The sequence below is a fragment of the Rhynchophorus ferrugineus genome, unplaced genomic scaffold (assembly GCF_030347505.1).
Source record: "Rhynchophorus ferrugineus isolate W39M unplaced genomic scaffold, kcgeb_rfMv2 rfM11, whole genome shotgun sequence".
NCBI lineage: Eukaryota > Metazoa > Arthropoda > Insecta > Coleoptera > Curculionidae > Rhynchophorus > Rhynchophorus ferrugineus.
The window spans coordinates 29,633,080-29,649,627 of record NW_027472590.1 but is presented as its reverse complement, the minus strand read 5'-3'; the positions used below and the strand labels follow the sequence as shown (position 1 = coordinate 29,649,627).

Here is a 16,548-nt window from a genome sequence, read left to right as displayed (position 1 = left end):
TATCAATTGTGAAAGAGGAAAGGACGGAGATAATTGCTTATACGTATTCAACGGTAGTATAAGCGAGACGGAGATGTCTATATATTATTTCACGTACTAACTAAAAAATAAAAGGAAAAATTAATTACTGAATACTATTAAATTGCAATGAATAATTTCATTTTAAAGGAAGTATAATTAGCTTTATATTTGAATGTTCTGTCGATCTGTAAAAAGGAATGGAATAATAACCCCACAAATGTTTTATAGTATTTTTAGTATCTTAATTGTTATTTTTAAATAACATACTATAATAAATATGGATAATACAATAGAACTTAAACAAAAACTAAAGATGTACAATAACTATAAATACTACATAAAAATTAAACATATACCTAATCCTAGAGAAAAAAGTACTAGAGCTTTTTTAAATAAAATAAATTCATTAAAATTAAATTAATTTAAATTAAATAAATTAGTAAAAAGTATTTTACTATTTATCATTCAGAATTTTAATCTTTTTAGCCCATTACATTAACAATGTGGAAAAATATCGTTCCACAATCCTGCAATATTAATATACAATGCTAATTACAAGCAAACTACCAAAAAATCATAAAACTATATATATTACACATAAATCTATATAAGCCTAAGTTCGGCATATTTTTGTCAAGGTCGCGGCTAGGACGACAGAGCCAGAAAGTTAAAAATCAGTCGAATGAAACTAGTAGAACCAAAAATAGTAACTATGTTAAAAGTACACAACTGAAACACTCACTGGTAAAAAGTACTAAAATCAGAAATAGCGACTGAAACAATCGATAGTAAGAAGTAGTCAATTATAAAATAGTCGATGGTCAATTTCAGTCGAATTATCTTCCAGGTGCCCTATAGAAGAGTCTCAGTGAACCAATATTACTAGAAATGTGGGACTTTAAAGACTTATTATTTTCAGAACTCGAATTCAAGTAACAGTAAAAAATGATGAAAAATGAAAGAAAATAATTACTAAATTGATTTCGATAAACAAAACCATCAAAAAAAACACACAATAAAAACTAGAATAGACGATTACATGGAGTTTTGGTGCTAATTATGATTAAAAATTCCAACAAAGGAAATATATTCTATAACGATACTAAAAAAAATCGAATTGTGATTCCCTACAGTCGATACCGATTTTCCAGGAAATTATTGTATAGCAGTTCGATTATTATCGAAGAAAAAATAATTTCTAAACTCATACTCGTTATTTAATGTACAATCATTATGTCGTAACGATAAAGGCGAACAATGGAACGAGATTTCTTCTGTCGACTCGACATTTTAATATCAGTACGTTCACATTCCGTGTTGCAGTTGAAAACTTTCTAATAGTCATAAGCCTGCCGGTCGTTCGGTTAGTTTGTGGATGTTTTTTCGAACAGATAAATTGACTGCATGTTGCTACTTAATAATATTTATGAGTATAACGGCGATAACTATTCAAAATATTTTAAAATTTAAACGTATTTCTTAACGGACTTCAAAAAATAAGGAGGTTGGCTGTATATATATTTTTTAAATGTTGGGCTATCCATTGTAATACTTAGTAGAATAACTGCGTAATTTTTTGAGTAAATATAATACTAAAAGGAGAAAAATACAATATTTTTAACAAAAAAAATTGAACTGGCTTCAAAAAATAAATAGTGGCTTGGTGGCGCAGTGGTAAAGGCGATAGGACGGTCGTCCTACTGTTGCGATAGCCGAGGGTTCGAATCCCGCTGGGTCATGGTCGTAATTTTATGTTTGTGATTGATTAAAATTTATGATTGTCCTAGGCAAGAGTGTAAAAGTAGTAACCAGGCTGGGTAAGACCGGATGTCTTCTGGGATGATTTCTAAAGTTGGTCACTCGCCAGTCGATAGGCTTAATGCTAAGGACGCGGTTCGGAGCCCACGTTAAACTATAGGTCCAGTCCAGATAAACCCATAGTTGGTAAAAGGAGACTTTAAAATATATATAAAAAAAATAAATAAATTATTCCTTATTAAAAATTAAAAATGATATTTTATGTACTTAAATGATAATGAAAAATCCAGCCTGGTTACTGGCGTGACTGGGATCATTTTCCTTGTCGGACTTTACACTCTTGCCTAGAACATTCACAAATTTGAAAAATTACAAACAAATTTACGACCATGCCACAGCAGGATTCGAACCCGCGGCTGTCGTAACAGTAGGAGGACTGTCCTATCGCCTTCACCACTGCGCCACCAAGCCGGCCAATAATTTATTTGGAATCAAAGTTTAATTAACTGTTAAGTGTCGCAAATAACATAGTTTATTATTCCAATACCAGGAAATGATTTCGTAGTTCGTAATGTTCGTATGATGTTAAATCAACATGTTTATACAAATGTGAACCACAAATACATGTCCGTAAAACAGAGATATAGTTTTTTGTTTCGCCGCCGATGACCCAATTGAACATCTGCAAAAAGTATTTGCATTTATTTTGATCACATAACAACGAAATGACGATAAAAATTCTTTTATAAAATTCACCATTGTAATTGTTTATTTTTGAGCCCAGGGTAAAATATAATAACGTAAAAATACAACGTTACCAGATTTTGATTTTAAACATTTCGAATCTACCGTATAAGGATTGAAGATGCCGGGCCGTCGCCCATAATCTAAAATATGTGTTTATATATTTTGTGTCACCAATCTGACGACTATTCATATTTGCTTGATTTGGGTATATTTGGTTTAGGCTTAAAAAGTCTTCCTCCGTATAAACTCTAACCGTTTTTCAAAAAGGGAGGTAAAATTTTCACTAAGCCGATTAAAATATAAATGTTCAAGTTCACTCGGCTTTGTTATTGCAAAATAGTGTCAATTTCCGAAGTAAAACATGATGACAAAATTGTTTTTGTTCCTTTATAACCAAACAGGGCTTATAGGAGGAGTGGTACTCTATAATTTAATGCTGTAAATCGATTAATATATTTACACTGGGTAGAATATAGCTCGGCTTTAATATTACCTGGACTGGGGCTTTTCAAACGAATGAAAATGCTTTATGTATACACAGGATGCCCCTAGGATGAAGGAATTTCTGTTTTATGTGATAGTACCGCATACTTCTAGAGTTACCCTCGTATATATTGCCACTGATAATTAATTTCCGATTGATTCATATTGACTGCTGAATATACAAAGATATTGATATCAATTAATGCTTAATTAATTAATGCTTTGCTTTGTTACAGAGCTTATTCAACGAATCGAGCTGTATGAGACCGTGACGAAGTCCAAATGGCAGGAGACCTAGTGAAAATAACGCTGCCCAATACCGAGTCCGACGAGCCGGAAAGCGTCGCTTACCATGCCAAGTCTGGTTCCGTACATTCGCCGCCAACGTGCAAAGAACAACTTGAATCTCTAAACAATGCTTCTGCTTTAAGGTGTTTTGTTCGTCACATTTTAATCGGATTATCATTTTTCTACGTTCCACGTTTGTTTCAGCGGATCGCAGACTAACCTTTGCAATGGACAATCGGTGACGGTTACCAAAGGGGGTACCTTGAGGAAGGTACCCAACAACAGCCCAGCGAACAATTCGAAGAAACCGAATATAACGCTGACTCACCTGTCCAAAAGGCCACCAGTAGATATTCAATTTATAGGTAACGAAAAGCGATCGTTTTATTTTTATAGCTGGTTCCTGATCTAAAAATATCCTTTCACATTTTTTACACTGAAAATATAAGGCGATATATTTTAACTTCAGTGTTTTTTTTTTCGCAATAGTAACTTGTGCGACATCTATCGTGTTGTCTCCAAACTAAAACATATAACTATTACAGGTTTTAATATTCCAGAGTTCTCTTAATTCGATAATAAATAAGTAATGTTAAAATTGTTTGTCTTTACAGATTTTACAACTAGTATTGGAAGTAAAAATCGTGCATATTTTTAAAATTACAATATAATATTTCATATTGTTACTAGATAATTGTAATATGGTGCTAATTAACACCATCTATCCCACTAATTTCAAAATATTTATTCCAATTAATGTTTAAAAAGTTGTCAGCATCATAGAGTAAGTAGTCAATGCAGGAAAGTCTCGCTGCATGTACTGATTCAGTGTTACTTTGATCACTATTCTACAAATTTTATTGATTTGTTTAAATTATAATTATAGGTACCCATATAGAAAATAAATTGTTTTGAAGGGATTTGATTGATTACGATATTACCAGCCACGTTATCAAAATGAATTAGGCCAGGACGCGGTGATGTTGCCGCATCATTTTGATGTTTTGAAGGGATTTGATTGGTTACGATATTACCAGCCATGTTGTCAAAATGAATGACGCCAGGACGCGGTGATGTTGCCGCATCATTTTGATTTTTCGTTTACAATTTTTACCGTTTTATAACCACCTATTACTATCGCTAATGCTTTGAAGAATGAACATTTGGCAACGTGGCTCACTAGTAGCAACCCAAATCGAATTTTATAGGCTGAATTGGTTACATGTTCCAACGCATCATTCCATCTCTTTTTAATTAGGATAAATATATTCAATACCATCCATAGTATTTAAAAAAATATTTTAAAGCCTCCTTTTTACCAACGAGGGTTGATTTGGACCTACAGTTTAACGTGGGCTCCGAATCACGATCCTTGGCATTAAGCCTACCGACTGGCCAGTGACCAACTTAGAGACCATCCCAGAAGAGATCCGGTCTTACCCAGGTTGATTATTGGCGTGACTGGGATGGTTATTCCTGTCGGATTTTCCACTGTTGTCTAAAGACATTTACATTTACAATCCCAAACTTGCCTTGACCACTGTGACATATTGCGTATACAGAAAATGACATCCAAAACAAACAAATGCACAATAGAAATGAAATGAACCAATCAAATGACTTCATCTTGACAAAGCGATTCAAATAAAACTAATAAAAACTGCAAAGGCGGTTACAGTCTCATCTGGAGTATGGATACAGCGAAGCAAGTATCCAAACTTTATTACTTATGATGTTAAAACTTTATTTATTTATAGTCAAATTAAACGTAAAAGATATTGTTCAAAGGTATACAAATATAAGTATTATATATAAACAACAAATTTTAAATCTTTTTGGTAATATTTCATTCTTGCGTTGAACAACTTCTTTTATAGCACATTGAATAAATCAGTGAACTTACGTCATCCAAATGTATGACGCCAAAACCTCGCAATGTTGCCGCATCAACTCTGAGTTTTAGTTCATTTTGGTTTTGACATATAACAAAGTTCTAACCTAATCTCTGTTATAAAATATAATTTATTTTACCATTATACTACACCTAATGCATATATTATCGAAGGACTTAAATTCAGTTAATTATACAGTCACAGTAGTTTATAATGAGCTCACTGTTATTTTGAATAAACTATATTACATCTTGTTCACTCCCTTGCTAGTTTTATTTAACGTAATTATCATTTCAGATCTGTCATACTCAGTATCAGAGGGGAGGAGGAGGGGATACAAGACTATCCTGAAGGGTGTTAACGGTAAATTCCGTTCGGGAGAACTGACCGGAATTATGGGCCCCTCAGGTGCAGGAAAAAGCACTCTGATGAACATATTGGCGGGATATAAGTACGTATCTAACAAAACCACAACACTAATAAACCAAATTTTTAATTAATTACATATTACATCACATATGCTTAGCACAATCTTAATTTACATATTAATTTATTACTGCTGTTCTGTTGTATACTATACAAGTTCGTGTGGTTTGATTTGCTTTGAACTTCTGATTTCCTGCGTGTTGTCCAGTAGCTGTATTGCTTCCACATTTCTATTATTGAGCAACCTTATTTCATGTTTTAATATTGGACCAATTCGTATATCCATTTGATTTCGAGGTCATCGTACAACTCTTCGTTGGTTACGTAGCGATAAGCATTGATAATTAATTGTAGAAGTTTGTATTGGCTGCGTTGGATTGCTAATTGATATGATGCAACCCCATAATTGCACTCAACAACTCAAAATTAATATGGACAGATTTGGAGCTATTAAGCTATATTTTTCAACTCTGAAGTCCATTTGTAAATCTTGATGACTGCTGGTCGTACTTTTTCTGCAGCCTTAGGCAGATATATACTGTTTCTTTTGTTGTTGGTATGGAGCAATTTTATCACATCGACGATGGTTGGCTCGTTGGTTACAGATTCCGGCGTTTTTATTTCAGTTTGTTATCGATGGCATTGCTGTTTCTTCAAGTTCTTTATTTTCAATGGCAGATAGCTTTACAGAGTTTGGAACTTTGTCGAGTTGTCTTAATCTTTGTACTGCCGTAATTTTATTTGTTTGAATATCTTTCGAATTTAAATCATCTTTTATAATACCAATGAACCAATAATAATGTTTAAATAATAAGAATATTAACCACTTTTAACGTTATTCAGAACGTCGAATCTCGAGGGATCGGTACTGATAAATGGTAAAGAACGCAGCTTGCGCAGGTTTCGCAAGATGTCCTGCTACATCATGCAAGACGACTGTTTGTCCCCCCATCTCACGGTGAAAGAGGCGATGACCGTTTCTGCCAATCTGAAAGTGGGCAAGAGCAAAAATCATTCGGAAAAGAAAATCATCATCATGGAAATCATTGAGGCTTTAGGTGAGTTTTGAGGTTATTTCCAGGTTATACCTTACCATATCAGTGACTTTCTCTGCAGGATTACAAGATTGCGTCGATACCACATCAGCGTGCTTGTCTGGAGGGCAACGCAAGCGTCTATCCATAGCGTTGGAGTTGGTGAACAATCCGCCGGTGATGTTCTTCGATGAACCCACGAGTGGTCTGGATAGCTCATCCTGTTTTCAGGTATGGCAAATGCGCGCTTGTAGTTATGGTTTAAATAAGTTTTCGAACAATTCCAGTGCCTCTGTTTGATGAAATCGCTGGCTAGAGGTGGACGGACGATCATCTGTACTATCCATCAACCGTCAGCCCGATTGTTCGAAATGTTTGACCATCTGTACATGTTAGCAGAAGGACAGTGTATCTACAGGGGGCCTGTGATGAATTTAGTACCGTTTCTGTCCAACATGGGCTTGCATTGTCCTAGTTATCACAATCCGGCTGATTATGGTGAGTGCGGATATTATTAATCAGTTTTAAGTATTAGGCCTATAAACCTATTTTAAAGGTTTTTCCAAATTTGAAGTTTTATTGTGAAAATCGGTATTGTCCATCAATAACCGCTACTTTTTCCTATCTTTCGGACGATTGCATTTTGCATTTTAAATGCATCAAACCATTTTAAATCTTATTACCGATTAAAATGAATGCATTTTCACTATCCACAGATACTGTTCGGACTCACTATAATATAATTAATCTTGATTCTCAAATCCAGTCGATTATTAATCACAAAACGTATTTTTAGTCCGATCTGTTTTCTCCGTTCTAATAACCGCGACCTTTACATTATTTTGTTCACATCGTTATCGGTGACCAAACATTCGACGTAACTATATTTTGGGGCTAGGTCACGTAGAAATCCCATTGATTTTCGGTACAATCATAAATAACATTTTTACCGGCTTTTGTCGGATGTATTAACTAATTGGAACATATTTAGAATAACGATTTTTTTGCGAATGGAGTGATATATAGTGAATAGGCTGTACTGATATTTTTTTCTTGCGATGAAATATGATGAACTTTGATATCGTTTTTTTTTATAGAAATCGATTGCCTTTTTTCGTATTATTATTTAAGCACAGCTTAATTAGCTTTCGTGAAATGGTTTGGAATAATGAAAAAAATGTTGTTATAAGCATAAATCACAAGTAATTTGGACAATGATTACAATCTGTTTAGATATGACATCAGAAAAAATATATAATTTTATTGCTTCATATTTTATCAATTATTGTATAAAATAATTGTATATTCTTTGGTCAGTTTCGGTTTTTGCCTATTTCCTAAGTATATATGTCAATAAAACCGTGTTTTATAGTATTATAATTTTATTTTCATTGATTTTATGAATGTTATGTTAATGATTTTTTATCAAGGGTAAACAAAATGGATCAATGGCATTATTGATGGTCTACGAAATGGAATTGAAGAATTAGGTCTAGGTCACTTATTCTATAGATTTTTTATACGATAAAATATTTTTTACCATTATGTATTTTCGTTTATCGATTGTAATTTTCGTATATTATCGATGAGGTATATTGTATTGAACTTATCAGACAGCATTGTGTCTCTTTTTAACTAGAATAACATGAGAAGGAAAATATTGTCAGATTTAAAAGCGAATTTACAAACTGCGGTAGGCAATACATTAAACATCTTGATGACGTACGTACAAAACTACTTTGGATTATAGATGTTAAGCCCAAAGTGTCTAACGTAGAACAAATTCTTTGTAATTTTAAAACCGTAGCACATTATGATAAAAACAAATAGTTTATTAGTATTAATTTACTAGACTGATATAATAAATGATGAAGGAAATATGTATTAGATCGTGTTTAATCGTAGCGTTGTTGTTGATTAAATATATTTATTTGATTTAATAGTTTTATATATACACACAGATTGTTTGATTTTTAATCCTAATGTATTGGATGATTCGTATTATATCTGTATTTTATAGTTACACAACTAGGACCACACTGAAATGCAAGACCCATACAGAAACACATATATGGTAACACTTACATAATAAATTAAACGATAAGGATTTGTTTGTCTGGGCGGTGGACATTTTACGACTACTAAACTAATTACGTTATACGTCCTTGGATGATAAATTTGTAAAACATTATCAATACAATTTTCTCTTAGATCTAATCGTTGACATCCTTTCAACTTCGGTGACTTCAATTACACTGCAAATTTGATGTTATAACGTTGGTGTTTTGTTATCAAAATTGATCACTTGGTCCCATGGATTTTTCTGATACTGCTGAGTATATTGACATAGCATTTGAATATGTGAGGCCTAAGCATTGATTGACATCTTGAGACGTTAGGACCTAGTACGATACATTACTCCACAAATATCACCGGATCTGGAGTATGCGCATGCGTACATATAGTTTTATTTACTTAATTTTTTTTGGTGATTATTAGATAAAATGTCGAAAATATATATAAGCAGGTAAATAGATTCAGGAGGTATTTTAAATTTTGGAAATAAAACAATTATTTAAAACATATATATCTGAACAATTAGTAAGATATCCAAGAAGCATATAAAATATTACCATAAAAAATAAACAACTATGATCACTACTATTCTTGATCCACAAACCCCATTAATGAATTAACTGTCTGGGGCTTTCGATTAACAATTTGTACATTTACTAGCCTAAAATTAATGAATTACCGTATATTTGAACTAAAATAAATCTCAGTCAATACATCATTATTTTACAAAACAATAATTTATTTATCTATACTCTTATATAATAATGCATTGTATTTTCCTTATCATTAGATCATTAGGATGTCGGTGTTAAATTTTATATTATGTTTATATTGAAAAAGGAGGATTTCAAAATGCTGAAGAAAGGCGAAAATAAATCGATGATTGAACCGCTGCTAAACGGCTATTGTCATATTGTCAGAAAAATAGGGAAATGTGGAGAATATTGGAAAATTTTTTAATGTCTTAATTTACAAATTAATTTATTACTATTGTTCTGTTGTACTTGGGATAAATACGTTATTATGTCCTAAATCAAAATTAAATAGTGCTACTTAAGCTGAAGTTATACACTATAAAAATACCTGTTGTTTGGTTCGCGTCAATCTTCTCATGTTTTGCGTTGCTGTAATTTAACCTTATTTCATGTTTTAAAGTTAAATATCGAATAACTTCGTAAATCTATTTGATTTTTAGGTTATCGTACAGTACTTCCTTGCTTACGTAGCGATAAGAATAGGTAATCGATCAAAAAATTTTGTTTTGGCTTCGTTGGATTATTAGTAGTTTTGATGTTTTGGTACAACATCATATTTGCTCATACGTCCAAATAGATTTTAAAACTACTAAACGGTACTAAAATCTCTTTAATCTTAGGTCAAATTGGGAGTACTTTGGACTAACCTAAGCTTTCCTTTTTATCTAACGCGATATTTTTTATTATTATTTAATTATCGTTTCCGACTAACCTGCAATTTGTCTCTATGATAACTTAAATTTAGATATATAACTAGGAGGACCTGTCGGTCCTATCTCAGTCTCTGGTAAAATAATGGTTATACATGTGACTGCTGTATTTTTTTATTAACAGCACCTCACCACACAACATTACACAAGATCAAATGGTTTAATTATTTTGAGTCTGTGTCCTGCTCTGGTGGTATCCAAAAGTTGCAATGCTTCAATATTCTCATGAGAATGGAGTCTTTCCTCATGCCCCCTTGCAATTTTCTTGACTTCTTGACTAACTGTAGGTATCTGAAGGTCTCGATGTAGGTAGTCAGTCCTGTTGGGTGCGTCCACAATACTTCTCAGAAACTTTGTTCTGAAAAATTTTTATTTTGTTCGTTACTCTTTGCAGAATATCCCCATAATTGAATTCCGTATGTCCATATAAATTTCAGTATATACTTATATAATAGCAATTTATTAAGTACTGATAATTGTAATTTTCTTCCAATTAGCCAATACATTTTCCTATATTTCAATTCCAGTTCTTTTCTTTTCTTCTTTATATGTTCCTTTCAGCGAAGTTTTGCATCAGGATTCATTCCAAGATATTTAGTGTTGTTGCTATATGAAATGTTAGTATTATTTAATGTTATTGGTGCTTGTAACGGTCTATTTATAGGTGAACTACCCATACAGATTTACTTTCATTAATTCTTATTTTCCAAGCTTATGTTCAATTATTTATATTGTCACTTGCCAGTTGTAATTTTCGTGTGGCTTCTTCGCTATTGTCCCCGACAGCTATAATCGTAGTATCATCAGCAAATGTAGCCATCGTAATATTCTCCATTTGTGGTATATCACAAATGTACAGTAGATAAAGCATTGGCCCCAGTACACTTCCTTGTTGTACACCTGCTTTAGCTTCTTTTATTGTAGAGTAAGCTTCTTCTTGTTTAACTCTAAACATTCTGGCTGTGATGTACGGTTTTAGTAGTTCGGTGTGTTGTTTTGGTAACATTTTCTGTAGTTTATGAACAAGGCCTTCATGCCAAACCTTATCGAAGGCTTGTGATACATCTAAGAGTATAGCTGATCACACTTTTTTACTTTCGTAGGCTTTTTCAATAACATCTGTTATTCTTGTTAAGGCTTGTGATACATCTAAGAGTATAGCTGATCACACTTTTTTACTTTCGTAGGCTTTTTCAATAACATCTGTTATTCTGTGGACCTGGTCAATTGTTGAATGCTTGTTAATAAACCCAAACTGTTGTGTTGGTATTAGTTTTTTCCTATCGATGATCTAACGCGATATATTAAAACATTTTTATATTGTATATTGTATCAATTTTTATATGATACAAGATACCAAAATGAATATACAACAACCCCTTATATAACTCTAACCTATAAAGGCAAAAATATGAATGTACATCCCAGAATATCGGTCGAGATTTATGATTTAGTTCATATCTAAATGCTGCCATTTCTGTTCTGAAAACTTTCTTTAATAACTAAACGAAAACTATTATGCGCCATAGCCGGGCAACATTATGTTAATTTTATTTTGCGGATTGTGTTGACTCAATCATCAAACTTAATGGTCATTTTGCGTGACGCAATTTTTTTCTCAGACCAAAAAACGGAAATAACGCTTTCTTTATCGTAAATACATCTCTCTATGTGTATGTCGAGGAACAGTGTTCATGAAAGAAATATAGTTTATGGTCAAAATAATACACAATAGTTATTAATTAATAAGGCGTTGAGCAACTGCTTTTAAGGTAGCTGCAATTCTTCGCTAAATACTTTAATAGTTCTTGTACTAAACCATCCGGCAATTGTTTCAATGATGTTAGTGTTAATAGAAATCTACTCCTATTGAAATTTTTTTATAACATCTTTATTGGATACGCTTAGTACAATCTTAATTATTAATTAATTTATTACTACATTTCATTTGTACTTGGATTAATTCACAAGCAAGACGAGTGCGAGAAAATACATCAATATGTATTCCTCAATTATAAAATTATAATAACCTATGGCTATGGTTTACACTAAAGGTATACACTTTATGTAAGTTGGTATGGTTAGATTCGCTTTAATCTCCTGACATCCTGCGCCCTGTCCAGCAGTTGTACTGCTTCCACGTTAATATGATTTAGTAATCTTCTTTCGTGTTTCAAGGCGAAATCTTGGATAATTTCGCAAATCCATTTGATTTCCAGGTCATCGTGCAGTTCTTCAATGGTTACGTAGCGATAGGCATTGGTAATCAATCGAAGAACCTTGTTTTGACAACGTTGGTCCATAGGCCCAACTTGGCTTTATGATTGTCTTTTAAATCAACCTCTTTGATTTTAGATCAAGTTGGGAGTATCTTCCGACTAACCAGTATAGTTGTTTTATTTTGGTTCTATGTTTTGCTTTTTGTCTAGCATGAAGTTATTCTTAATAATCATTAAAATATTTTTTAGGTTAACAAAAATATCAGTGATAAAACTAGATTTAATCACTGCATTCTCCCATTGCATTTACCATGTCTGCAAAACTGTTAGTATTCTTTCCCTCCTCATACATTTTAACTAAATGCGCATGTATATTCTGAACAAATATGCAGTTAAATATTTCATACTCTACAATGCGATTTTCTACAGTTATTGTATATCAGTTATATACTTAGCTATAATTGTTTCCACTCCTATCACCCTGTCTAAGTGAAAAACTAAGCTGTTAATTTCTAATCTAACACCTGTTAACGATTCCACCATTTGTCATTTTCTTGTTCAGTGTGGCTGATCGAGTTCATCCAAACTGAAGGTGTTGCTAAAGACAATGCTTCTTTCCACATATCAATTCAATTGTATTGAATATGCAGTGATAAGGAGGAACACGTAACATTCTGTGGCCATATTATTCAGCCATCTGATCTACTGTGTATCTTTTTTAGACCTATTTCTAGACAAGTAAATTACATAAAAAGCAATTGAACATTTCGTTCATACTTGTATAGTTCCTCCAATTTCTTTAAGATCTGATTTTCAAACTACAGCAAAAACATATTATGGTTCATTTCTGCATGGTAGTCGCCCTTGGACTTAAAGGGAAACACTAACTCCACGCCAGGAATAGAATCATTCCTGTTTTCAGCATGAAAAACAATATATCTGCAATGAAATATTAGTAAATGTTATGACTAACAAAACCAAATTAATTGCTATTCCAACGTTTATCATTTTCTATCAACTTTTATTGTCTTTACACTATTTTTATTAGCATTGGGAACTATCGACTGAAAATAGTCGAAACAGTCGATAGTCAAAAAAATTGTGATTGAAAATAGTAATTACCATTTTCAGTCAAATACACGGTTAGACCTTGTTTTTTTTTAATTCGTGATGTCAGACGAAGATGTATCAATCCTTTCCTGTGTAAATTGAGAAAGAGGAAAGGATGGGGATAATTGCTTGGAGCAGTTAATTTTATTTATGGTTATATTCCCAACGGTAGTATAAGCGAGACGGAGATGTATAAATTCCTTCACGAACTAACTTTAAAAAGAAAACGAAAAAATAATTACTGAGTACTATAATAATAATAATAATACGTAAGATGCAATTTATAATTTAATTTTAAACGAAGTAGAATTACTTTTATATTTGAATGTTCTGTGGATCTGTAAAAAGGAATGGAATTTTTCTATGGAATGGAATAATACCCCACAAATGTTTTATTGAATTTTAATGTGTTAATTGTTAAAACTAAAGATGTACTATAACCATAAATACTACATAAAAATGAAACATATACCTAATCTCAGAAAAAAAAACTGATCCATGTCATAATTAAAAATGATCTGAATGAAATTATATAAAGGCTTTATTCATTATTGAACAGAAATATTTTTAACGGAAATCGGGAGAGTAATCGAAATATTACCTATTATTGTCATAAAAACAGTCAAAATATTTTACGATTTATCATTCCCAATTTTAACCTTTTTACCCTATTACATTAACAACCTTGAAAAATATCGTACCAAAATGCTATAATATTAATATACAATATATTGTTATTTACAAGCAAACTATCAAAAAATCATAAAACTACATATATTACATATAAATCTATGTAAGCATGAATTGGGTACATTTTTGTCAAGGTCGCGGCTAGGACGACAGAGCCAGGACGTTAAAAATCAATCCAATGAAACTAGTAGAACCAAAAATAGTAACTAAAAGTACGACTGAAACAATCGATAGTAAATAGTAACAATATCAGTTGGGCCGAAAATAGCGACTGAAAACAGTCGATAGTAAAAAGTAGTCCATTACTAAACGGTCGATAGTCAATTTCAGTCGATAGTTCCCAACACTAATTTTTATTATTGCTTGCCGCAATGTCCTATTCTGAAATATCCATGTCTCTCATCTAAATACACAAATTGAAATAATAAGTCTTCCTTGACTTTATTATATGCTTTTAAAAATTGTGTTATTTTAAAAGCAATGTCTGGAAGTTTCATTAGACCTCTTCGTAGGTTATATTTACACTATTTAAATCCTATATTACCCAACAGTGTGTGAAGGGATGTTTTATATCCCTCAAAGAACTGCATACAGACTAACAGTTTCCTCTGAAGTAATTGTATTAAATTATATATTTTTATATATTTCGTATATTTGATCTCTGATAGAGCTATTTCTGATCAAGGTGATCTTGATTCGTATGAGGACGGTTTCTTTTCGGTGAATCTAAGGTTACACTGTTTTTCGTTTTTTGAAATATTTTAGTGATTATGGACATATTAATACCCATACGCAGCCGCAACACACTAAAAAATATTTTCACTAAAAACCGCATTCACTAGTATATAACAGTATCAATTCTTACATCACCAAAGTATTTTAATGGCAAGCGGGGCCCTCCGTTATCTCGTGACTGATTAGACTAAGACTCCGACTATCTAAGGGCTTCGACATTTTCAACCAGTTAAATAATAAGCAACGATTTGGGATGTATCAAAACAAGCAAAGCAGAATATATTGTCTGATATTAAAACGAATTTACAAACTGCACTAAGCCATACATTATACATCTTGATGGCGTCAATTCACTGCTATTTTGGATAGACTATAGACTACATATTGCATGATCTTCATCTTATTTCATGTGTTCCCTGTATTTTTTTGCTTGTTTCATGTTTGCTTTTATTTACAGTTATGGAAGTGGCCTGCGGCGAGCACGGCGACTACGTCCAGAAACTGGTGGTGGCGGTGAACGCGGGACGTTGCAGCAACGCCATCTGCAAGGCCATCGAGGCCGGTAAAATAATCTCAAACGATATAGCCAAACAGACCATGCCCATCAAGCCGACCGGCGAATGCCTTAACTTGCCCAACGGATCTGATAAAGCCGGTGCTCTTGTCCCTCCCACCTGCACCACATCGCTTTTAGGTGACGTCCCTGTGACTCCCTAGTCGCCATATCTTCAACGTGATTATTTTTCAGACTCGTCCGAGAACTTAACGCCAGAAAAGAACCGATTCTCAACATCGGGATTCCATCAGTTCATCATCTTGTTGAGGAGAAGTATATGCATCATCTTTAGGTGAGGTATATGAGTTAAAAAATGCGAAACAGTTTAGAACATAAAAAATATTAATTTTCTTAATGTTATTATTAAAAGAAGTGACTTGTTGAACGGCGATAGAAAACGACGTGGAGAGTTTTTTCCTATTAGAAAACAGACTAAACCCATCTCACTCGTTCACCATTCAGACAGTTTTAAAACAGATGGCACTTGCGCATGGCCGCGATAGTCAGCTGCATAAAACCTCCCTTCCAAAACCTACAGGGATGTCAGTGGCGGCTGTCCCGTCTGGACAGCTTATAGTTGTTGTAAAATTGTTTTTGAGTATCGGTTGTACCAGCTTTCGTTTCAAGATCTTCGAAATGGCACTGTTTCTACCGCAATTTCCATGGTGTCCTTCTGTGGAATGGTTTTCTGGATAAAACACTGAGCTACTGCAATCCCCCTTGGAGCTAATTCATACTGAACTGCAAACTTCTATCCAAACTCAAAAACTCGTTGGTGAAGCTTCATAAATTATGGCACAGGCCCGCATTCCGAGTATTGTCTTATGACCAAGACGATTTGGCCCTAGAGTCGATCGGCTTCTTCAGTTGATAACCATGATTTTTTACACTTAGGGTTTGAAATAAATCCACTTTTCATCACATGCCACTATTCTATGCAGAAATGACTTCCAATCACACCTTTGAAGCGGCATTTCACATACGATTTTTCGATTTTCCGTTTGCCTGTCATTCAATTGATGTGGTACATGTCTTCCCATCTTTTGAA

At 33.0% G+C, this 16,548-nt stretch overlaps 1 protein-coding gene across 2 annotated transcripts in view; it reads left to right on the top strand.

Moving 5' to 3' along the window:
* The window catches only part of Atet (ABC transporter expressed in trachea), a 66,410-nt gene that overhangs the window by 45,916 nt on the left and 3,946 nt on the right, over positions 1–16,548 (top strand). For both annotated transcript variants that reach the window (XM_076418311.1, XM_076418312.1), the window contains exons 2-9: positions 3,246–3,440; positions 3,502–3,662; positions 5,487–5,640; positions 6,459–6,673; positions 6,732–6,880; positions 6,937–7,147; positions 15,402–15,638; positions 15,693–15,792. In XM_076418311.1, coding sequence (XP_076274426.1) covers positions 3,292–3,440; positions 3,502–3,662; positions 5,487–5,640; positions 6,459–6,673; positions 6,732–6,880; positions 6,937–7,147; positions 15,402–15,638; positions 15,693–15,792 — 1,376 coding nt within the window. In that variant the 5' untranslated portion in view covers positions 3,246–3,291. The remainder of the gene's footprint in view (positions 1–3,245; positions 3,441–3,501; positions 3,663–5,486; positions 5,641–6,458; positions 6,674–6,731; positions 6,881–6,936; positions 7,148–15,401; positions 15,639–15,692; positions 15,793–16,548) is intronic.